At 39.4% G+C, this 26,419-nt stretch overlaps 2 protein-coding genes across 5 annotated transcripts in view; both read left to right on the forward strand.

Moving 5' to 3' along the window:
- Positions 1 to 11,415, forward strand: part of P2RX1 (purinergic receptor P2X 1) — a 29,924-nt gene extending 18,509 nt beyond the window's left edge. For all 4 annotated transcript variants that reach the window (XM_053454949.1, XM_053454947.1, XM_053454950.1 and 1 more), the window contains 5 exons: positions 1,911 to 2,038; positions 3,599 to 3,689; positions 7,198 to 7,263; positions 8,451 to 8,546; positions 11,301 to 11,415. In XM_053454949.1, the coding sequence (XP_053310924.1) occupies positions 1,911 to 2,038; positions 3,599 to 3,689; positions 7,198 to 7,263; positions 8,451 to 8,546; positions 11,301 to 11,408 (489 nt within the window). In that variant the 3' untranslated portion in view covers positions 11,409 to 11,415. The remainder of the gene's footprint in view (positions 1 to 1,910; positions 2,039 to 3,598; positions 3,690 to 7,197; positions 7,264 to 8,450; positions 8,547 to 11,300) is intronic.
- Positions 11,416 to 22,200: 10,785 nt separating this feature from the next.
- Positions 22,201 to 26,419, forward strand: part of CAMKK1 (calcium/calmodulin dependent protein kinase kinase 1) — a 97,179-nt gene continuing 92,960 nt past the window's right edge. The window contains exon 1 of the mRNA XM_053454952.1: positions 22,201 to 22,421. The gene's annotated coding sequence lies outside the window, so the exon portion shown is untranslated. The remainder of the gene's footprint in view (positions 22,422 to 26,419) is intronic.

The raw sequence follows: 26,419 nt of genomic DNA on the forward strand, positions 1-26,419 counted from the left end.
CATTGACATTCTGCTGTGACCCTTCCTAAGGGTGTACCTTGTTTCCATCCCGTGGACTGACACGGCACTGGCACTGGAACCCTCTAGGAGCTGCACCCTTGCTTTAGACAGCTCAGCAGCTCTACCTATTTGTACACATTTTTCCAGTGTTAAATCCACTTCTCTCAGTAGGCATTCTCTGAGTTTAGAGTCCCTTGTGCCACATACAATCCTGTCCCTTATTAATGAGTCTCTGATATTACCAAAGTTGCAAGTAGCTGCCAGTGTACGCAGCTCTGTGGCATATGCATCTATTCCTTCCTCTTCCCTCTGATTCCTTGAAAAAAAATTATATCTTTCCACAGTCTCATTTTGCTTTGGTTCACAATAATCATCAAATACTTTCATTAGCTGTGCTAGTGAGGGAGCTGCCACTCCAGGGAGAAGGGTGTCTTTAACCTCTCTGCCTTTGTCCCCAAGTAAGTACAGGAACAGTTTTACCTTCAGCTCCTCTGGTTTGCCAGTCATGGTAAGGTCTGTGTATAGGAGAATTTCTTCTTTCCATTTCCTCCATGCCTGAGACAGATTCCTTGCCTGAAAATCTAGCAAACCTGGTGGTTTTAGACCTTCCATATCTGCACTTAGTATAGTGCTCAAATATCTGCTGCCACCATGTTTCAATGTTACTGTGCATTAACAGGGCTGTCAGACTCCAGCTGCAGTGTTTAATGGTTTTATTAACAGATCTTCTTAAAACATACTGTATAAACTTCAACTCCAACTTATACTCAGTGCACATGTGTCTCATCCCCTTAACTACATCCTGGTTAACTGCAGTGCAACACATATTAAACTTCCCCCCTGGAACCAAACCCTCTCTTTGGTTCCATACATATTGATACAATTTTCTCCTTTTTCTAGGCAGAAGGGTGGCATTTGGCCAAATCTACTTCCTGCCCGTTTCCTTTCTATTTCATGCCCACTAAAAGCCAGTTACAACTACCCTTGTTTCTACACATAACTATCCCCACCTCAAATGTGACTAGCCTTTACAAAGCCACTTGCCCAGGAAAGGGAGAACTCCCAGGTATGCCCATTGATATACGTGCACTAAGTTAAATGGGCCCTTTTATAAGATCATTTTCACAAACACCGGTAGGTAAACTGGATTTTCATGATACAACAGATACTTCTAAGAAATATCTTTATTTTGGAAAGGGAGGATGAAACATTATAATATTATATATATAAAAGTAAAAGATGGAGTTTCTTAATGATTGGTGCTTCAAACCCCAAGGAAGTTAAAACTGACAACGCCTTTGAGTGAGGGTTACCATCTTCTTGGTTATTCGAAACTTTAGAAGGCATTGTAAAACAACAGGAAAATGAAAATCTACAATACATGCTGGTACAGTCATGCTCGTCGGTATGTCACACCTTTATGTGAGCTTGCACGTTCTGAACCTAGGTGGTTACGCGCCGTTTTAAGTTTAATTCACCTGTTATCTGGTTTGGTGTGCTTTGTATTTCTTAGTTGTCTGGTTGTGCCTTATCTGTTGTACTACTTGGGTATTATCTGGTGGAGAGGAGTGTATATCGGGTGCTGCAGTGCAGCAGTTGGGAAGTATTTTTATACATTATATTGAAATTTAACATGTGATTGGTGTTTACTTTTGTACCTTGGGATGATCAAAAATCCCAGGTTTGCAACTGGAAGTTCCTCCTTTGGGGAGAGGTGTTTGTTGGTGAATGAACTTGTTTAGATGGCACTTGATTACCATAACAGACATCCATTCAGAAGCAGAGAAACCACACTTTGCTATTGTCAATTAGAGCAATCCCCGTTAATCATATTACAATGTAATCTTGTTAAATGTCTTACCGTGATATTAAATTACTTGTTGGTGTATCAATCTTTAAAATTCATGCAGGGTGGGACAATTAACATTGTCATAGACTGGACATGTGATTTGGACTGGCCTGTGAGGTTCTGCAAGCCTACATACCATTTTCATGCACTTCATGATCAAAACCCTGTTTCAAAAGGCTTTAATTTCAGGTAAGTGTGTATTTTGCTTTATTAACAAGTATTCATGGTGTATTCAACACCAAATGTACTAATATATCTAAACCTTACTTCATTTGGTATTACCAGCGGTTGTAAATACGTGGTTACTGATTCAACTCCCTGACTAATTGGCAAATAATGACTGTGAATACTAGATGACAACTATTGAGAAAACCTTAATTGAACTCATTAGAGAACAAGTTCTGATAAGTTGTTCAGTGGGCTACATGGAATACATTTTTACACATGCACTCCAGGCCATAAAAACTGTGTAGATTCCATAAGACACATCTAAAGAAATGCAGTGCAGTGAGGCAATACATCATTGATAATGACTTCACTGGTGTAACTACAGGGGGTGTAACTATCGGGGTCTACAGGGGGGTTTGTTTGTGGCTCCTCTTAACGCTTCAAAATAGTTTTAAAATGGCCCTTTCGTCCTGGACCGCACCCCTCCAGGTTGGAAGGGCTCTTTCTAAACTTTTGATCTGGCTTGGGGAGACAGAAGCGTATGTGTATGTGAGAGAGAGCATGGATGTCGAATTGTGTGTGTGTGAGAGAGAGAGCATCTATGTATAAGTGTGTGTGTGTGTGAGAGAGCAAGCATGTCTAATTGTGTGTGTGTGTGAGCATGAATATCTAATTGTGTGTGTGTGTGAAAAGCGTGTATGTCTTATGACATAAGCGTGTATGCGTTTTTTTGAGGGGACAGCAAATTTACACTGTTATACAGGCTGTACACTCACTACTTTACATTGTAGCAGAGTGTCACTTCTTCAGCGGTTGTCACTTTGATCTGCTATCATCAATCTTCTATCTTCATCCCCATCTTCATCCCCATCTCATCATCAGACATAACCCGGCTGGAACTTCGGCCAAAATGGTGGCGCTTCCAGTGACATCTTCTCCCCGACCCTCCAATCACAGAGAGGACTTCACTGAAAGCACCGCCATTTTCCCCTAACTTAAACTCAGGGTAACATGGCAGCGCTTCTGGTGACGTCCTCTCCTACAATTCAAGGATCTAAGAGAGGATATCACCAGAAGCGCAGCCATTTTGGCAGAAGTTCCCGCCGTCTTATGTCAGTTGAGATGCGGACGAAGATAGAAGATTGAAGATAGCAGATTGAGGATAAAAGCGTGAACAGAGAAAAGAAGGGAGAATTTAAAAGATAGAAGATGAAGAAAAAAGTGGTGAGCAGCGGAAGCGGTGGGCAGAAACGAAAGTGGTTGTGAGAGAGTGAACAAGAATGAGAGTGTGAGAGAGAGCGAGTGAGACAGTGAGAGTGGAACTAAGCTCTGAGCAATGTAGTTGATGGAAAATGTGATGGTGAATTATTGTTGTTTGCAGTGTTACAGAACTATAGTGTATTTTAAACAAACATCTGTTATATTATATGCAGTGTGCTCCTGTCTTACTAGATCTCTCCACTAAATTGTTTTAGGCAAAATCCGTTAAAATGTTAACCACTCCATGACTAGCTTCTTAACTAAATATGTTGCCGATTGCTAATCAAAAATTAATTAAATCTCTCGTGTTATTTATTAAAGATATGCAAGACACTACAAAGAAAATGGAACAAACAAGCGAACATTATTTAAAGTATTTGGCATTCGATTTGATGTTCTAGTAACAGGAGAGGTAAATTTCATACAATATTTAAATACGATATTTAAATAAAAAATAACTATTTCTTTTTTTCTCTGTATGTGAATGTAGTTCTCAAACATTATTTACAAATAAAAAGTATTTAGGTATAAGACTTCCACAGAACATTCAGGAACAGTTTATACATGGACAGTTTCCTTTAGGCATCCATCATATCCTAGCACTGGCATTCTAAAGTAGTGATGTCCGGTTCATGAACAAATCGTTCAGTCTGTGAATCATCAACTGCAGTTGTAATATGACCCTAGAGTGAGTCATCTGCACAGCAAACAAACTCTGGGATCAGGTTACAGCTCATCTATTCACTGACTCAAAGAACTGTTCAGAGGAATTCTGATTCGAACACAATTATACTTATATAAACTAAATACAGGATTAATCTTCACTGCCCCTAGGATTTAGATTCCCCTTAGTTTGCACCCCTTTACCTCTAACTGCACCTTAAGTTAACCTTATTAAATTAATTAAATTAACTCCTCAGTCATCACCATTAAATTAACCCTAAAGACCCCATTAACCATAACTTCCCCTAAATTAACCCCCACCTCCCCTAACTTTCAGGACCCAAATATTAATCTTATACTTACTGTGAGTTTAGTTGCTGAGTAGTGTGGACTTTAGTTGCTGAGTAGGAGGATTTATAGACCATAATGAAAGGGGCAGGGGGCAAGCGTCAGTGTAAAAAGATAAATAAAGGGCAGCGCTCAATTTACAACATATGTATTATTAAAGAATAATAATTATTCTTTAATAATACATATGTTGTAAATTGAGTGCTGTACTTTATTTATCTTTTGTCCATTTTGTTGTGCTGGCAGCTTTTTTTCTTATTTTACACTGAACACCTTACAAACTATAATTCATAATTTTATTTGAAGCGCCTTAATTCACTTTGTTTTATTGCATTCCCCAATCGTCAGTGTGACTACAGGGAGGGACTGGGAAACAGTAACTGCTGTGAGTCACATTAAGTGAACCTATAAATCGGTTCATTAATCTGTTCAATGAATGATGTTAGAAAAGGTGAATTGCATATACCGTATTGGCTCAAATATAGGCCGCACCCGATTATAGGTTGCACCCTAAAAATTTGGTGCTATTTAAAGAAAAAATAGTTTTTAAAGAAAAAATAAACATTAGCAGAAAGGTAAAACACAGTATCTAATACACAGGAATACATGTACTTTAACATTTTTGGTATCTATTATGCAGTTAGTCAGCATATGCTATACATAAACAGAAATTTGGAAAACCAATAGCCATTTTATAGTCCCCCTTAATTCATGATGCACCTTACTTAGATATTCCCCTCTGCTCCCCTGATATGCCACTCTGCCCCCAAGATATGTAACTCTTCCCCCCAGATATGCTTTATGCCCCCAAGAAATGCCAGTCTGCCTGCCAGATATGCTTTATGCCCCCTAGAAATGCCAGTCTGCCCCCCTGATATGCCACTCTCCCCCCTGATATGCCACTCTGCTCCGTAGATATGCCAAACCCCCTCAGACTTACCAATGCACCCCCAGACTCTCTGATGTCTAGCGGGGGCCGGCCGGTGGATGATGCCTGCATGATAGAGAAGCACCGGCGGAAGTGCCAGCAGCAGAGGTTGTCTATGCGCATCGCTGCAGCCGGTGAGCGTCTGCGCTATACGCTTAGACAACTTCCACTGCCAGCACTTCCGCTGGGGCTTCTATGGTGGATCACGGGAAGGTTATGTCAAGCTGGTGCTCCACCATAGAATCCATGGGGGAAGTGCCAGCAGTGGAGGTTATCTACACGCATCGCACAGACGTCCACCGGCTGACGGAGAGTAGGAGTCAGGTCCCCTGCAGTGCTGCGGGGGATCTGGATCCTAACCCTGCTGCTTGGCCGCAGCAGGGCTAAATAAAAAAAAAACCCTCCCGGTACCCAGAACTGCATGTCCTGGGCGTCGGGCGATACAGATTGCGCATCCCTGCGCTAAACCCCGATTATAGGCCGCACCCCCACTTTAAAGACTTAAAGTGGGGGGATGCAGCCTATATTCGGGCAAATACAGTATATCCAGGATCTAGGCGCCCTTGGGTGTGCCCTGCATAAGGAAATTGGGGTAGGTGCCTGTGATGGTTTGATTTCACTTCTATTCATGTTGATAATTACATCTGCATATACTTCTAAGGTTTATATTATTTTTCTTATTTTTTAGGAATACCACTGTTTTTGATTATTTGTATATATTTTTGCGATAAGGCGATGCAAACGTTGACAGAGCAGCTGGTGCAGGGTTTAGCGCCTGGTATTGCTTTATTTACTTTTATCCAAGTACACTACCCTTTGAGTCATGTGGTTTCAATTTTTTTTCCCTAACCAGGGACCTTAGCTCTCTGAATCTTCAGATACTCTCAAACGATTTACTCATTCTCCTCTCTCCAAAATCATACCTTTCTCTAAAACTCCACCCTCTGTTTTGCTCAGATGTGATATATCTACACACCCCTCTTGCCCACCCTGTCTCCCACCCTCCCATACATTGAAATCTTCTTCTTCTTCTATCATAAACCAATTTCCCCTTGTCCCTGAAGATGAGGTTAATGCTTTTCTTTCTTCTTGTCCAACCTTATGTCCCCTTTCCACTCCCTTTCTACTTAATCTGCCCCATCCTCCTTTAAGCATGCTACCATAACTCATATCTTAAAAAACATTTTTTTATGTACATGACTGATCTGTACAATTACCATACCATCTCTCTACTTCCCATCGCCTCCAAGATTCTTGAAAGAATTGTTGATATTCAACTAAGTAAGTTTCATTACTCCCATGCCTTACTACTTACTACCTTACTACTGCTAGACTTCTTCACCCATCACTTTATTAACACCTCTCTTGAATGTCTATCTGTGCTCTTTAGGATTATTTTTTAAATACTTACTTTCAAAGCTGTTCATAGTTGTTCCCCTACTTAAACCTTCTCATTCATCTCTAAATACACTTCCATCCAGTCTCTCCACTCATCCAATGATCTCTGTTTATCCTCTCCTCCCTCAAGACCTACTTCTTTAAGGATGTCTACAAACTTACATGTGTCCTTCCTCTCATATTCCTTAGCTCACCTTTCCAAGTATCTTTCCTACCACTTATGTAATACTAAATCCCTCTCAATTGTAAACTCCTTTGAGCAGGGCCCTCCTCACCTGTTTCTGTAACCAAAATTATAATGTTACATACAGTATTACTTGCTGTATGTCCAATTTACAGCGCTATGGTGGTGCTATATAAAACAATAAATAATGATAATAATTTAGCATAGCAGGGAATACTTTACAAGAAATCTATAATTTGTACTGATGTTATACAATGGTGAAAAATAAATACCGGTATATATTCTCCTGTGGCTTTTAAACTTATTGAGAAAAAGAAATGTGTGAAGGCAGAAATCTCATGAGTTTTTACATTGCAACATAAATAACGGATTGCACTATTTTATTTATTCATCGTATAGGGAGGAAAATTCGATATTATTCCAACTATGACAACAATTGGCTCAGGCGTTGGAATTTTTGGTGTGGTGAGTACAGAGGACATTATTCTACTATCTGTGTTTATTACCATGTTAAGTGTCATAATGACAGTTTTATCATAAAATTGTGCTATTTGTATAGTTATACATATTTGTATGCACACACACACACAATTGAAGGATTTAGTTTTGTATATGTGCACCAAACAATTTAATGTTCTTTCTAGACTTGTTGTGAATTTTAGGGCTTTATATCCCTGTGATACTCACAACAAACAAGGGACATCGTGGGAGGAAAGGGCGATATGGGTATTTGCGGTCCAAAGATTGATTGTCCCTCCTAATCAAGGACCATTGGGAGATATGGTTATGTACCTGTACTATCCAGATGAGATATACAAGCAACAGTATATGATACAGACACAACACTGAAGCACAGGCATACCATGCAGATATGCACCACCTGCCATCTTATTCTTGTCTGACTTTTCGCTGTCCCCAGCTGATGGCAGGTTAAACTGCCTTTACATGCCCACAGTCTCCAACCTGTGAGCAATATGTATTGATTCTTTTGTTACAGACATTTATTCACCATAGTGCTGATGATACAGCCAGATCTGTGTTGATACTCTACACGTGTGCCACATATTATGAGTTATGGAACAGCAGGGATCCCGGATCGCCCCAATAGGCAGTGATGTATCATGGCCTAGACCGAATAGTGTGAGCACAGTCTCTATGGCTGCATTAGAAGGTGCTGTACTGTGTGCTGGGATGTGACATCATATCCCACTGCTCAGTGTCTTAAAAGCACGGTGCAAATTTCAACGCAATGAAGATGTGGAGAATAATATGTATAATTTAATTTAGTATTGATATGTTTAATTGATAATAAAATGTTTTTGTTTTAACTATGCTTTAATTGGGCATGTTGCTCATAAAGGCAAATACATGCTTGCTGGCCAGAATGAGAGGATAGCAAGCATGTATTGATAGGTTAGTCAATAAACGACACAACATTACTATAGCACACACATGAAATTAGGTGCCGGGCCGTGTCTGCGCAGAGCACAACTTTTCAGCAAAGTGAAAATGTCTTACTTCTAATTTGGGATTGTTGATTATTCTAATATCTTAACTTCCAGAGTAGTATGTTGTTTACTGGTTTGCATTGGTACTATGACAATGGAAATCTACTCTATATTATACTTTTTCTTTTGTTTTCATACATTCAGGCTACAGTTGTATGTGACTTGATGCTGTTACATATTCTTCCAAAAAGGAACCACTATAAAGAGAAAAAGTTCAAATTTGCAAACAATGATGAAAAGGTAAAGGGGATACTGCTCCTTTCTTTGGTTTACAAAGGACCTGTAATGTGATTACATATCCTGTATTTCATAATCACAAGCACTTTACCCAGCATTTTAGAATATACCATATTTGCTCGATTATAAGACGAGGTTACAAGACTTAGATCCACATCCCCCGCAGCACTGCAGGGGACCCGGATCCTCCTCTCTGGCAGCCTCTGCTGCTGCCGGCACTTCCTCTGGGGCTTCTATGATGGAGCGCCGGCATCACATGACCTCCGGTGCTCCACCATAGAAGTGCCGGCAGAAGTGGAGGTTGTCTGTGCGCATCCCGCAGCCGGTGAACATTTGCGGGATGCGCACAGACAACCTCCGCTGCTCCCGGGGATTCTATGGTGGAGCACCGGAAGGTCACGTGATGCCGGCACTTCATCATAGAAGCCGCGGCGGAAGTACTGGCCACCAGCAGCGGAGGTCTAGAACGCACAGAACTCCACTAGACACCGGGGAGTCTGAAGCACGGGTCATAAGTAAAGGGATGCACTGGTAAGTCGGGGGAGGGGTTAAGAGTCGCATGGGGGGGTTCAATGGTTTTCTGGAGGCAGAGTGGCATATAGGGGGTTACAAGGCATATCAGGGAGGCAGAGTGGAATATAGGGGGTTAAAAAGCATATAAGGGAGGCAGAGTGGCATATAGGGGGCATAAGGCATATCTGGGGGGAGTGGCAAATAGGGGGTTAAAATGTATATAAGGCATATCTGGGTGGCAGATGTGCATAACTGGGGCAGAGTGGCAACTAAAAGGAAATAAAAACAAAAATATAATTTTTCATTCATAGTTCATTAAATATGAAAAATAATTTACATGTGAATTAATATTTACCAGTAAACCTTTTTTTTCCAATAGGGTTGTCTTCAGGGCCGGCCCAAGACATAATGCCGCCCGGGGCAAAGTTTAAAATGCCCCCCCCCCATTATCTACCCTTTCTCTGCCCTCCCCCATTATCTACCCTTCCTCTCCCTCTCTATTATCTACCATATCCCCCCCCTTTGTACTAACCTTGCAGCAGACCTGCGGCGAATCTCCCTGCTCAGTCTCGGTGTCGGCTTGTAATGCTGAGCACCGGAAATGACGTCATCTTCCGGCGCTCAGCATTACAAGCCGGCACCGAGACCGAGCTAGAGGGCTCACGGAGGAGAGAGAGGGGCGCTGAGCGGGTACTAACAACTTGATAAGTGAAAACCACTCGGCGCCCTCTCTCTCTTCCGCTTTAAAAAAAAAAAAAAAAAGTGCCATCTGGAGCAATTGCCCCACTCTGCTCCATGGTAGGGCCGGCCCTGGTTGTCTTATATTCAGGCTTTTTCTTTTTTTCCTAAATTAATATTCAAAATTTTGGGGGGTCGTCTTATAATCAGGGTCATCTTATAATTGAGCAAATACGGTATTTCAGTTTATTTACTAAAATGCTGAGTAGTCAGTGTCATTGTCAATTAATTTAACCCTTACTACACTACAGTCTAGTTATGGTACATGCTCTCACATCCCTCGCAAAGCAAGTCATACAGTATGCAAATTGCAAGAGAGGTCATGCAAATCCAATGTACTTGCATGCCCCATCTTTCATATTTCTAATACATTTAATTTTTATGTTTTATGTTGTTTTTGTGAATTGTAAGTGAGGTCATATGAGTAGAATCAAAAATGTTTAAAAAAAGTAATAAAAATAATGAAAAAGTAAATGGGGTCCAGTATGTAGTTGGGTGGGAGGATAATTATAGTATTTTCTGTTCCCCCACGGCCATCCTGTGGTAAGTGAGATGTGGAAGGTAACCACATAGATAAAACTATGGAATGCACTACTATGGCCCACCAGCCTTAGAACCTTTTAAGAAATATAAAATAAAATGTAATTCCAGAATAAAAAGAAAACCTCACTCAATGGCAGGAGTTCTTAAATGATCTCTGGTTGTACAAGATCATGTAGGCGCCAAGTGATTAAAGAGTGCATTGCATTCTGTTTTGTCTATAAATGAATTTCACCTATACCTTGATTTACAGTGTACACCCTCCTTGCCTCCAACCAGAGGATGGACCTCAATCCCTGTCTAGGGGATTTAGTGGTAGAGGGATAGGCAGAGCTTATTTGATTGTATTATGTTATTTTGGGTTTTTTTTATATTTACCTTAACTCCCTCAATACAACAGGACAAAATATTCTAATTATACCTTAATACCCTATCCCAAATGATATAATCAGTGTATGGGTTATAAAACTTTACAAACTTTCATAGCGTTCAAACATAAATTTAATAGTTTAGTTGCAGTGCCACCAAATGGTGGCTTATGTTATAATTATATAAGTCAGAACCTCATCCTAAGAACATTTTTTAAAGAACATTTTTCTGATTTTGGGGTAGGTTCTCAGGAATACTGTGCAAAGCAATGTTTTATTTTTATTTATTTGTTTATAGATGTAGTGACTATGGTAAAAAAAAAAAACAGTTTTAAAAAAACAACTAAAACTTGACCCAATCTTACTCATCAACTAACAAATGAGACTCCTAAAAGTTGAGGTTTAACCGACATATACCTTACTCATTTGATTTTCACAACAGACCCAGCATGGTAATTTAGCAGACTAATAGAAGAGTAGAATATACCATAAAATCACTTACTTTGTGGTCTAGTTTGCTGCTCTACAATATGCGGCAACACATTTGGAATCCTGATTCAATCACATTATATGAAGTTTGGGTTCTCATTTATTTCAGAAGTCACTAGCGAAAGATGAACCATTTTCAAACATCAGTGCACAGGATAACTCTCAGGACTTAAAATCAGACATCAGCTTTTCACAGAGTATACATAACACGCACTGATCAATAGAACAAGGTAAGTCATTTGCTGCTTGAATGGGAAAAGAGACTTTTAGTTTAGGCTTTAGTTAGGTGACATCAAGATACTGCTTTCTGTAATTGTATGATGTGATCCTGACAGTTGATCTTCCCTAATAGGTAAGAAAATATAATTTTCACAATTTGTCCAAGCTTGTATATTTTGTCATTTACACAGAATGTGTTAGCCCTTTGTAATCTGTTATTATAATTCTGTGTTACAAGAACTAGACCAAGTCAAATAATTCTTGAAAGTAAACTATTGCTTACCTTTTATCTGAATTTGTTGCAGTTTAAATATGCAGTTAAAGTGGAAGACCCATGGAAAGAAATACTTTTCTCATTGAGCATAAAATATAGTATTGTGTACAGTAATGTAAGCTAGCATTGAAAAATTCTGGTTTTATTTGATTTTGATTTTCTAATTATGTATGGCAATTCTAACAAAGTCAGTTCCTCCAGAGGCTTTCGTTACTAAGAGTGTCTTTTTAATTTGTTACTTGATAATTGGGAATGAAACATTTTATTGCTTACAGCAGTATGTTAGCATGAATGTGTTTGTGTGAGTGTGTGTATATTAACATTAGTGTGTATGTGTCAATCGTCTGTTTTAGAATTTTTGTGTATTTGTAAGTTTGTGTGTGTGGGTTTGTTAACACGAGTGTATAAATGTATGTGTTAGCTTAGAGTGTGTAAAATACGTGCCAGATATATTCAGATCTAAACTTAAAAGTGATCTGAAGTCTGTAAATGTTATGAACGTATATGATATTTTCAGTCTATATATATATATATATATATATATATATATATATATATATAAGATCTAATTAAAGGTCTTCTTGCTTCTTTTTCAGAAAATTGAGTAGGCCGTATGGAGTCAGCATCAGAAGAAATAGTGCCTAAAATATTACTTCCATCATACTAGAAAAGATTAAGAAGACTTTACAAGTTTTGATTTGTCTGGTTTCAGAGAAACCGATCAGGAAACAGACTCCTTTTTGGCAACTTGGAATCGTGAAAATAGTATGAACATCAGTAACGGGATTATACCCACATGACTTTACCAAGTACTGCATTCACACATGTAACTAATGGCAATACAAAAGTGGCTAAATAAAACAAAATGAATGCCTATTTTTATAATATAGAAATTTAGTTTTGTATTTCGTTATTTGTGTGAAATCTTTCATTTAAAAGCTTATGAAAACCACATTCATTAGTCTTCCTATAATGGCAGACTCAGTAAGAAAAACATAGCTTTTGTATTTCTGCTAGATGACGTTTTGGTTTAACAACATTTGTGGGATCTTGGATGATTTGATAATATTTAGTGGTAGATTTTAGACTGAATGTCACAAACGAGTTGGTGCAAGTACACATTTTGTGTGACAATCTCATGTGTGTGAGAGGCACATTACCAGCCTAGATAACACAAATCTGTTCATCCAAAATCCTCTGGTTTCCTCAAACTTTACAAGTATATTACAATGACTGCACTAATATATATTTTTTGTTGAGATGTTTTGGTTTTTATTTGATACAATGAACTATGTGGATGCATTTTTTGTATCCCATCTATTAAAATTGACTGTCATGTCTTAATATCTGCCTAAGTTCCACTTCCCTAATATTCCTCTCCACCATTTCCCCCGTTGTCTCACAACCTGTTTACACAACTTTATCAAATGCACGAAGGAGCCAGTATGTTTTCCTGTCCTATAACTCCCGAATCTGCCAGAGAATTAAATGCACTAATTGTAACCAAGAAGCATCTGGGAACTTCCAGTATGCTCCCACAATTTTCAAGGTGTTCAGTCACAATATTTTCAGATTATTAGCATTAAAGAAAAACAGTAGAATACTTTTCAACTGGTTCCTATTTGGTAGTAACAATTAATTTAAATGCAAATGATTTATGAGCTATTATGTAGCTAGTGCTACATTTTTCTTGTGGTAATCCAGGTCCATATTGAAAGGGGGTTGCAATTGAAGGTGCTTGGTGGTTTCAAATTGATGAAGACAAATTGTCTTCCCAATCCCTACACTTATTCCCCTAAAGTTAAAGACGGCCTTGGTGATGGGACGTCCACCTGGCGCCCCTGCTGCCATTGCGCCCTGTGCGGCAGCACAGCTTGCACTCCCCAAATGCCAGCCCTGCTAATGCAGAATATGTACGTGGAAAAAAACACACAAACAAATACTACTGCAAACGTTGATAATGACTGATGGTAAAATGTGTGCATGGAAAGAGTTGGGGTGTCTAGTTTTCAAAAATATATGATTTGGTGGGGTAAACTGACAGGCTTCAAAGATCTACCAAATAGGACATGAGCAGTGGGGTATGTATAGGAGGGAAAGCGGTGAGGCTGCGGCTGCCCTGGGTGCAGAAAGAAAGGGGGCTGTGCAGGTGCATTGAGAGTCAGCGAGAGTTAGACCATACCGCCGAGATGATACTTCCGTTCCACTGCTGCTTCTCCAACGTCAGTCTCTCAGCCTCAGCTGAATAGCTAAGTTGCTGCCCGGATGTACGACAACAAACCTATTTATTTAGAGGGACTGAAACGGAACGAGCTGATACTTCCGTACTTCTGTTTGCAGTGTGACGTTAATAGAGACACAGCAACAGCTGAAGTATCAGCGAGTTCCGTTTCAGTCTCTCAGCTAAATAAATAGGTTTGTTGCTGGATACCCCTATTTAGCTAATGCTGTGGGACTGACGTTGGAGACACAGTGTAACGATTGGATGAGGAGGACCCCGGATGGCGGAGTGAGCCAGGCAAACAGGAACCAAGAGTAGCCAGGAGAGCTGGAACTGAGAATCAGGTCTGGTAACCAGTAAAACAGGAAGCTGAATCAAATCCAGAAGAGTAGTCAAACAAGCCGAGTCAATACCAACGATCAGAGAACAAGAGCCAAATCAGCAAGCCGGGTGAAACAAAGAAATAGTCACAGCAACTCTCACAGGAAAACAGTCGAATACACCAACCAAGGGTGACCCAGAAGAGGAAGTCCAGGTTTAAATAGGGAAAGGTGGAGGTGTGTCCTGCATTAAGGAGGTCACCCGAGGTTATAAGAACGTGTAATATTATGTTTTGACCACGCGGTGGCATGCTGCCTGTTTAATACGAAGAAATAGTCAAACGAAGAAATAGTCACAGCAACTCGCACAGGAAAACAGTCGAATACACCAACCAAGGGTCACCCAGAAGAGGAAGTCCAGATCTAAATAGGGAAAGGTGGAGGTGTGTCCTGCATTAAGGAGGTCACCCAAGGTTATAAGAACGTGTAATATTATGTTTTGACCACGCGGTGGCGTGCTACCTGTTTGCGGCGTGGTCGGTGGTACTCGCTGCCCGGGAAGCCGTCTGAGGAGGAAGCGTCGGGGGACCGGCCACGGCGCAGGACCGGAGAGGCAGGTAAGTCCTTACACACAGCAGCAGCGGCGTATCAGCTCATTACAGTGTCCGCACGATAGTCTCCTCCCATTCGAGTGATGACGGATGTAAAATCAACAATGCACAACTGCAGAGACACAATTGCTTAGCCGATATTGAATCTGTCACAGGTCACAGTGCCGAACATTGATAATGGCTAAAGGTAAAATGTGTGCATGGAAAGAGTTAAAATACTAGCATTTGAAATACCCTGGGTGTCTAGTTTAAAAAAATATATGGTTTGATGGGGCTTCAAACATATCCCAAATAGGACATGGGAGCAGAATGGTTTTGAAATAGCAATATGTTACTTGTACTTACTGCCCAAAAATGGAAACATTAAGTATTTCTAAACTCAGGACATATAGTAGAATCTATTTAGCAGGTTTTTTTTATTAGCTTTTGTAGATGAATAAAATATTTTTTACAGTAACAGAACTTGACAAATCCAAGAATCAGCAGACCCAACACAAAAAATAGTGAAAATGGATTTGTTTAGAGTCGCGATCCTAATCACCCATTCCAAAAATGTACTACATTTTTCAAAGAAAACACAGGAAATTTCACAACAATGATTTCAATAAAAAACCACCCCAACGGCTGCCCCATAGCTTAAAACAATGTGCATGAACAGGTAACAAATGAAAACCTGCCTTTGTACCAGCCCCAGTCATTAATGCCCTGGGTAATACCTCCTTAACCAAAATTGCTTTGTCAAAAGCATGACATACTTTACACAAATCCTTATCTATGCCATCATTTACAAAGGTTGTACTCTAAATCTACTTACTTAGTAAATAAAGGTATCAACTTTATTCTACTTGCATCTTGTGTTTCCACGGAAAGCACTGAGAATGAAAAGAAGCACCAGAAATATTTAGACACCAGCCCCATGCATGTTATTGCGTAGTCGAGTTCATGTGCCCACACATTACGCCAGGGGCATAACTAGAAATCACATCTTCACAAACATAACATCCAACAGAGCCTCCTTTGCCCCCAAACAGCTTGTCTGTTCCATCTGTTACCCCAAACATGTTTGCGACATTTTTGTCTCCAAAAAGCTTGTCTGTGCCTCAAACAGCCTCCTTGGGCCATTTCTGCCCCCAAACACATGTACATTCATTCATTCATTCATCAGAAGCCAAGGAGCTGGGGAGCAGGGAAAAGGGCACATAGCTATTATATGAAATAGAGTGCATATGATGGCTGGAGTGTCTCTTTAAAGGGATTACTCTACCCAATCAGCTAACAGATGATGCAAAAACTATAAAACCAGTTATTTTCCTTAGTTCATTCTCATTGCCTACATTCTAGAACTTGATACAAGAAATCAGCTACTGTAAAGGTGAAGGGGTTGATTAGCAGAGACTAATGATACAATATACGAGAGAAGGAAGTTGTTGCCCCAGGTATAATTCACATAAGGACAATTTCAACTATACATATAGTGCACTATTTAATCTATGAGTATATTGAATTGTATAATTTAGGATTTGGGAAATTCTGAAATCAATGTTAAAGCTACTGTATTTGCTCAATTATAAGATGACCCATATTAATTCATGAAAAGTATTTTTTCATATTAAATAAAAGCTATGATTGAGAAAAATATTTTTTGGTTATTTCCTTTTATTTGCCAACCTGCCCCCCCAGTTATGCACATCTGCCCTAAGGCTTGCCACGCTGCCTCCCTAATATGCCTTATACCCCCCTATATGCCACTCCACCTCCCTTATATGCCTTATACCCTCCTATATGGCACTCTACCTCCAGAAATGCCTTTTAACCAAGATCTGACTCTTGGATGTACCTTTTTGACCTGGACTGCTTACTGGATTTACTCTTTTGCTTGCTGCCAGTTCCAACACCTTTTTATTGTTACCTAGACTATTTTAACTTCATACATCCCAGCAGTCTATATACTTGATTTGCCTACTTATGGTAAGATGTATCTGCTTTGTTTAATATACATACATTCAGCTTTTGTCTCATTTCTGAAGTGTGTTTCTATCACTGTGCGTTCCTACACTCCTGCGCTCTGGACTCCAACATCCAGCAAGGGCTGAAGATATGACAAGCCTGACAGTGACATATTGTAATCATACTAGAAAAGCACAAGATACTGCAAATACCAAGAGCCATTTCAGACTTATTTTTATTCACATTTTTCCAATGAGAAGAGGAACACTGGACCTTGATACTGTTTCCCTTATTGTGATCAATCTCTACATTAGAAAACCCAAAGAAGAGATAAAACAACAGTGCTGTAAAACATGCTTCCCAACAATCAAGTTTTTGCCTGAGAGTCTTGATTTTCTGGTACTGTTGAGATCATGGGCTCAGGGTGGCTGTTCCTAGCCACACACCTAAACACAGGTGCCTCTATTTGTACATCTCAAATTTGGGAAGGTATGATAATATGGCTCACTTTGCTGTAACCAGATTTGTGATTCCAATACCATTGTTCATAGTTTAGTGGATTGGTGTGCAGTTATACAGTATTTACATATCATATGTGTGTGGCATATATTTTCAGCCAAATACTAATATCACGTCTATTGATAAAATGTTCCTATTTTGTTTTAATGCAGCTTTCAACCTTTAAACACGGAATAGTTTAGCTCTGGATAATGACAAGGATGGATCTTCTCTGTATATACATTGGTGTAGAAAAGGTTTCCAAGTCGCTAAACATAATTTATGGGCCATAGCAACATAGTGCCATCCTCTGACAGCTTAAATGTTAGTGTGGAAGTGCCTTTGCTAAGTTTCTTTATAGTTGATCCTTTGGGTGCAGGAGTCCTAAAAATCATGCCAACAATATTTTTACACTTTAGAAGCAGTAAAACTGCACAATGTTACTGTCTTTACCTCTCTTCATTTACTTTCATGCAAGTGATGCTACCATCACAGAAGCAAATTAAATTGAGCAGAGGATGAGGCTTGAGTAATGCGCGGTCTCCGCGCTTTCTGGAGTGACACGTATATGTGACCTCGGATGACCTCGCCTGACCTCCTGCGCCTCATTCTCGACCTCTGCTACCTATTTAAACACGTAACCTTAACTATTACCCAGAGGTGTATCTACTGAAAATAGTGCCTATGGCAAGCACTGAAATTGCGCCCCTGTCCAAATATGTACAACCCATTTATTAGACTCTGCAGCCAATAGCAGGTATAGATCAACACATTAACACACAAACCCAGCTTTGCATGTATAGATCAATTGAAATTTACTTGTGATCTCAGCACTGAAGGTATATATCAAATAAACAGAATCAAACATACAAATCCTGTATTTGCAGGTATACAATAATAATATATGAAACGTAACGTTGCAGGTATAGATCAAATAAATACATGGAAACAGCATTGCAGGTATTAATCAACTGAATATGACATAATAATGTATGGAAACATAGCATAGCAGATATGGATCTACAGAATAACACAAAAACCCAGCGATTAGAATTCACATAAAAACACGGCATTAAAGGTATATTTAAAACCCCCTAAATTACAGGCATAGATCACAGGTTGCACACCCAAAGCCAGCCCTGGCGTCCACATTGCCCACATAGAACCTGACCAGCACTCTGATTACACACATAAGATTTGCCATCTTTGTCCCCAAACAACCCAGCACAAGTCAACTTTTCCCCAAACAGTCCGGCCTGTGCCATCTTTGTCCCATATACACCCTGCCTGTGCCATCTTGGTCCCCAAGGCTCAAACATCCTGCTAATGCCATCTTTGCCCTTCCACAATTCCTTCACTCACTAATTCACACTTTCATTCAGACAATTCATCCACATATTAACTCATGCTCTCCCTCATTCACTCAATGCATCCACACATTAATTCACACTCTTTACTTTTTCCTCCCTTATCACTTTCTACCCCCTCTCCCTCCCTTATCACTTTCTAACCCCCCTCCCTGCCCCTACTCACCTTTAGGTCTGCTCTGCTGCGGTGCCCGTTGCTTCACTGCTGAGCACCTAAATATGACATCTCATGTAAACTTCATAGGAAAAAGCATGAAATGCCGGCACCGGGACGGAGGTAGAAGCCTTGTGGAGGAGAATGAGGGGCGGCGACCGGTGAAAAAAAAAGGCAGCGTTTAAAAGCCGCTCACTGGCGCCCCCTTTCAAATGGCGCCTATGGCACGAGCCATAGGTGCCATACCCTAGATACACCTCTGGGGCTACAGGCCTGGACCATCTGTGACACCTGCCCAGCATTGCTCCATATGCACCCAATCAGCCGCTCCATCAGCAATACTCCATAGTGCTGTAGTGTAAGGCCACCTGCCGGATATGCCCAGCTGCATACTATGTCAGCATAAAAATTTAACATGCAGCCTGTTATATCTGTCTGTTGGCTGCACTGATGTCATTAGGCAGCCAATGGCTTTCAAATGCCAGGACCACTTTGTTATCTCCTGTCCGACTCCTAGCTAGACATTACACATTACATTTCATACTCTGCTGCTGCTATATGCTGCAGGACCTGATCTGCCACTGGAACAGCATAATTGGTAACTATGCCCCACCAGGTATTTGTCCAATATGCAGAAGGCCAGATCGGGCCTGATCCCAACTTCTTTATAATTGCTTGGACATATTTAGCTTAAAAATTAATGTTAAACTGCACAGGCTATGGGTAGCTTTATGTAATGAATTTAGCTACGCCAAATGTTGCAACCTTGCCTTTGACACAATCCAAAAATTGGATTGCAAATGCCTTTTTGAACTTTTCAGGACTAAAGTCAACCAAAGCTGTCCTGTACTACAAAATAATAAAGAATGCTTGGTATTTGTTGTTAACACATTGTTATAGTAGTGCAGTGTTTTACATGTATATTTCAGTTCAAACATATCTTGAGTCTTGCACCAAATAGGCTATTATTATTACAATAATAATTACTTGCCAGTAGAGGGAACTCTAGATCTTTTTTTAAACTGTAACCTAAACTGCAACCTAATGCACTATTTCAAATATAGACGAACAGTCTCAACGTGTATTTATATTTTTTCAATTATTATTATTATTGATTTTAAGCAAACAGATAATATGAAAATTCATAGAAAACAGTAATGTAATTCAAGGTTTACCGAGCATATCCAATGCACTGGATTTCTTATATAATTATTACTACCTATTATTTTATATAAAGTCTTATGCATTCAATGGAATTAGTCCCCAGTTTAACTAGTATTACATTTCCTTTATCAATTAAAAAAATATAGTGGATGGTTAAGATCCAATTAATTGCAGATAGAGCTTTTTTTATAACACTAACATTAAATTCAGATTTTTATTGTTGATATGTACATTTTGTATGTGCCTACACAACTTCTTCATTTAAAGATGCTATTCAAACTACTCAGCTACATATAACATTTATCTAACTAAATGTGACAACTAGGGTAGCCATGTGATACACAGTTATTATCATTATGGTAGTTTATTGATTTATAATGTACCATCATATTCCACCAGGCTGTAGAATGGGTAAAACGTGACATAACAAATAGTGCATAACATGACAATGTACCTATTTTTTATTCGCTAGCATATTTTCACACATCACAGTGATGCCTGGTCTATCACATTAGCTAACACCACATATAGACAAGATTTTGTTGTAGATTGGGACATGTGCATTTTTCATGTCCCCTTTAAAAATACAAGAAAACCCACAACTGAGCATGCTGTGTCAGAGCATAAATGACTTATTGGATTAGTTAACCAGATTTATTCACCTGAGTAGCTGAGGCAGGAAGGTGAAAATGAGACCTGAAGCTAAGAATATATAACAGAAAGTAGATGCTTGGCATTATCTCTTCTTGCTTACAGAGGGATATCCTAAAAGCTGGTCTACTAGTGGCACATGACAGGTTGTCTCAAGGTTCTGACTATGTAGAACAACCACTCGCATCGGTCAGATTAGCATGCAATGATGAGAAACAAAGGAACACTCAAGACATCAGGAGTCCATAATTTCTGCAGAATATGCCTTCTGAACTCTAGGAAATGAGGAACATCAATGGCGGAAAAGGGAGAGAGGGGGATTTTAGCCCCATGCAAAAGTGCTTCCAACATCTTATGGTGTCTATTGTCAATGTTAAGCTGTGGGGGGACATTAGTTATCACAGTGGACAACCCCAATGAGACAGCAGCAATATATCTGGTAAGAAACACAAGGTGTGGAGGAGGACAGACATGCAGCTGGTACTAGTGATGAGGGTGGAAGGTCATCAATGGCTGACAAACTCTAAACCTCATCTGAAAGCACCTTCTGAGAAATTATCTTCAGGGACCTGAACTACAAACATGATACCCAGTTGGCTGCTTCTACCACAGTGACTGCTCAGAACATGGCAGCCGGTATGTGTGTATATATATTTATATATCACTTAATGGATTACGGCAGCAACTCTGGAATATAGAAAACTCCAACCTTAAACTAGCTTTGAGCAACACGTTCAATGGTCCAGCCCATTCCTCCTAAACTTTCAGATAGCCAAGGGCACATTTCAAGAGTGCATGGTTAGGAGGTGTAGGGTTTCACCAAGACAGCTTATGACACTCCCTACCTATACCACTAGACAAGACATTTATTAGAAGAATGTATGTTATTTCTATGGTTGATTTTATAAACAGATTTTTGTTTTGTTTACACATTTTTGTACCTTTCGGGGCTGTAAATTACTCATTCAATTCATTCTCACCAAACGATCGGCACCACCAGAAACAGGGTACATTAGGGAGGAACACTAAAAGTGAGGGGCCCCTGGGGGGTATATGACAGGCACTTGATTTCCAGTAGATCTGAAGATTTCATTAAACTGATGTTAGAATCTGATATTAAGTCTAAGACTTGACACATTTACTTACATTTTCCTACAATCTCTGACCAAGATGCAAACCAGAACTGAGAGAAGAATAGAAAAACGGGTCAGGTAAATGAGGATTAATGACTACACTGTGTACCTGAGATTAACCACATGGCCATGATCTCCTGAGCGCAGAACATCCTATGTATCAATGTGTTTATATATGAACGTATCTGACTGCCAGAGGATGTCACACTGCAACAAATGCGCTGAATACATTCACAAAGGCAAGTTAATCTTTCACATTGTAAAACAAACTTCCAAATTCCATTGTTTTTCCTATGAAGTTTACATGAGATTGGTTTTGGTTTTGGAAAGGCGCCATTGAAATGACGGTCTCGTTTTCCATGCAGCCGGAATCCCTTAGCACACGCAACGGCACTGAAGACCATTGAATAATACAGAGAAAGATGACTACTGATAACGCATCCCCAGCTGCCGCAAAGACAGGGACCAATCAGCCGCCCTCGAGCTCTTAGCCAATAGCAGAAATGTTTGCAAAACTACCTGGGCGTGATAAAATAAATGTGACTGTGTTACGGCTATTATGATTGGGCGGGACGTTTAGAGTTGTGGAAGCCTTGCAAACACTGGCACATTGAGATGTATAGCAGCCGGGGAGCTGCAGAACCCGGCACTGGCACGAAACTGCGGCACAGGTGAGGGCTGTTACTATTACTACTACCAGGGTGTGCGTGAAAGCGACCTATCCGTGTAGCGACAACGTGAAGACAGCTTTATCATAGCACTAAAGTCACTGTGTCCCACGCGTGAGTCTTATTTAGAGTTAGGCACCAGCGTACGTGTGTATGCATGCATTATGTACATAGGGCATATAAATATATACTGACAGCAATGCAGACCTGGACGCGCGCGTTGGAACTCGCACAGTGATCTGTATATAAGACAGAGCTAATAGTATTTGTTAATGTCACATTGTATACAAATCCCCATACCCTTGCGTGCAATGAATTCTTTAAGGTTGCTTTTGTGATCTTGACTTGAGATTTCTGTTCCGTGTCCCTGAGCATAATTTCCTTAACATCATATGTGTGGCTCAGAGATCTGCTGGACAGAGCACTATAAAGTAGGTTTACCAACAGAAGAGTATTCGTTAAAAATAGTATCGTGAATTTATTTGCAATGAAAAATGTTAGATTATTATTATAAGGCGTTTTTTTTTTCTACACTGAAACTAAAAAAGAAGATTTACATGTTTAATGTTATGATTACTCTTAGTTCTCGTTTTGGCACTGCAATGAATAAAATGCATGTTTAACATATAGAATGCAAGCTCTTTGGCACAGTAAGCAATGTGGAGACAGACATGGCTGTGTCATTATCTCTTGTTGACATATCAATCATGTTGTATTAGGAATCCTAATATCTTTTTTTATATATAGTGACAGTAATTTACACAATGCTTATAGTACATTCATTCAAAGGGTATAACAAAACTAGAATTGATATAATAGGACAAATCTTTACTTAAAGAGCAATGTCTATCATCATTTTTTATTATTAGATATGTAAGTATATCGAGAAACCTTGTAAGTGCAAAGTACGTATCTGTGAACTGGTATTCCGTATTAAAGCTAATCACGTATGATGATATACAAATACTAAATTGTGTTTATTATCACTTAACCTGCCCTATTTTGTATTGTTGAATCAGTATGGAAACTCATTTATTATTTCCCAGAGAGAAGCCATTTACAGAAAGGAACAAATCAACCCCCCCCCTCCCTCCCATCAAGGAAATCCTTGTATCATCCAAGATATGCACTTGAGCCGGGAAGTAGGGTTGTATCTGTCCTGCATATAAAGTGATCATCCTCCAGATGTCTTTATAAACTTGTTTTACTGCTAATAATTAACCCGTTTGTTCCAGGAAGCCTTTTTGCTGTCTGGAAACAATAGTAGCTGACTAGCCTGTGAACATGATGCAGCAGACTATAATGTCATCATGCTGCTTCATATATATATATATATATATATATATTTCTTACTTTCGCACAATAGCTGCAGAAAAGCTTCTCAATTTTTGCTCAGAAGGATATGCAACTTACAGACAAGTCTTATTGATTTGCTTTCTCGCAATCAATTATTTAGTACCTAGCAGATATGTTTGAGGGCTTTGAGACTTAATTTGATGCTGTTTTGGGTAATATTCCTTGCTTCCCGTTTAATTACATTTATTTATCTAGCACCAGCAGATTCAGTAGCGCTGTTCCAATAGTGGGTAGTGAAAATAAATGACTTACGGCGCATTAAAACATACTTGTACAGAAGGAAAGGGCAGCCCTGTGAGCTTACAAACAATAATGAAATCTACTTGATATCTAGTAGCGCTGCATGTAATGGAGAATTTACATGCCATGCCTCTGTTTTATGGAGCAAGTAAATCAAATTAGAATGGTGTCCTGTTAACAATCAGGAATAAATGGATTCACGTTTCAATCTTCTAATGAGCTGCAACACATCAAGTAGTCTGGGTAGTGGCCTTCAAAACTAGTCACCAGGGATTCCTTAGGAAACGGTGTTCAGGGATTTATCATGTGTATTTAAATAAGCATTCTCCTTTTTAGCACTTAGCATTTGTTTAACTTTTTTTAGGTCTTGTATCTAAGCAATAGTGCATACTATATATATATATATATATATATATATATATATATATATATATATATATATATATATATATATATATATATATATATATATATATAATGAAGGGCTAAAGGCTAATCTAAAATTTCATATAAAATATAATTTTTTTGTATTATGTCAGCTTTATGCTTCTACCTCTGGAATGCCAATTTTTTTTTAGTTTAATGTTAACTGTAGAACTGAATGTTGCTGTTTATTTCAAAAGTCTGTGCTCCGATATCTAAGTTTACTTATGTTGGTAGGACAATATTGTGTTCCTTAACCAACAGTGTATTGTACTCGGCACCCCTTCTATAAAACAAGAACAAATCTTATAAAGATAATGGAAGGAAGGTTTAACCGGTTCAGTACCATCAGCAGAGAAAAAGTGCAAATAGAAACGCTTATAGCTTTTTTAGATTTAAGAGTCAAAAACATTTAAACTCACAAAGAAGAAATTAATTTTGTTCACCCTAAAATCCATAAGGCATTATGTTGTCCACCTCACCTTGTCGTGGACCTTTGAAGCTGAAAGACTTTTTGAAATCATGCAAATGGTCACGGCTAACAGTTATTTCTCATATACACTGTATTACCAAATGTTTGTGGATGCCCCTCTTCATTATTGAGCTTGAGTTTCAGCCACACTTTTTGCGTTTAAAATCAAGTACATAGGCAGCCATCTCCGTAGACAACATTCATTAGCAGTAGAATGGGTTGCACTGAAGGGCTTAGTCAATTTAAATGTAGCACCTTTGCCACAAGTCAATTTGTGAAATATCTGCCCCAGTCCAATGTAAGCACTATTTCTGTGAAGTGGAAGTGCACTCTCAGGAGCAAGAACAGTGCTGAAGCGAGTAGTGCATAAAAATTGCTGTAGCATCACCGACTACAGAACTCCAAACTGCCTTGGGAAGCCATATCAGCACACTTCATGAAATTGGTTTCCATGGCTGAGCAACTTCACATAAGCTGAAGATCACTATACACATTGCCAAGCATCAGCCAATGGACCCTAGTGCATTGGAAACATGTTCTCTGGAGTGATGACTCGCACTTCACTATCTGGACGAATGTAGGTTTGGTGAATGCCAGGGGAATGCTACCTACTGGAATGCATGGTGCCTATTGTAAAGTTCAGGGTTTGGGCTAGGCCCATTAATGCCAGGGAAGGGTATTGATAATGTATACAGTATACAAAGGCATTTTAGACATTTGTGTTTTTAATTTTTTTTTAATAGTTTGCTGTGGAGAAAGTCTTGTGTCGTCTACAAAGCCTTGACCTTAGCATGACTGATTACCTTTGTGATGAATTGGAACGCCATTTGCGAGCCAGGCCTTCTCGTCCAACATCAGTGCCTGACCTCACAATTGCCTTTTAGGCTGAAGTGGAACCAATTAGCTCTTAGCTTCTATCATTGCATTGTCCTGCCTTACTCTGAAGCAGTTCTTCTGGAGACTGGAGAGACAGCTCACACATTAACTTGTCTAAGTGGTGTTAGGGAAAAATAAAAAGACCTGTCTCTTCTGTTATTGGCATAATGATTGCTTCCAAACCTAGGCTAAAAAGTCAGTAATTGGTGATGTCACGTAGTACTGAGAGATGGTGCTGTGTGTCACTCTGCCCAGTTATTATAGGAGGGGGCAACACAATATTTCAGGACAGTTCTCCCAGCTAAGCTTCCGTAGCTTTGCTCAAAAAACACATTTAAATGTATTTGATTGGCATGAGCGCTAACAATCTTGGACATTGACAAAAACAAAAACGATTTAATACTGATGTGCAGTACAATATATTAAAAAGGTGAACAAATAATACACAAGAATGTGTATTTGTAACAATTCATTGATTTCAAGTTTGCCTGAGAACCCATTTACTAGAGTTTCTTTAGCACTACATGTAGTATGTAGTCTGACAAGCTATTTTTTTGTCTCTTCTTTCAAGGCTCAGGTGCATACCAATTGCATCAAATATTCCCTGGAGCTCAGCCAAAACATCAAGTAGAAA

Source organism: Spea bombifrons, chromosome 2 (genome assembly GCF_027358695.1).
Source record: "Spea bombifrons isolate aSpeBom1 chromosome 2, aSpeBom1.2.pri, whole genome shotgun sequence".
Taxonomy (NCBI): Eukaryota; Metazoa; Chordata; class Amphibia; order Anura; family Pelobatidae; genus Spea; species Spea bombifrons.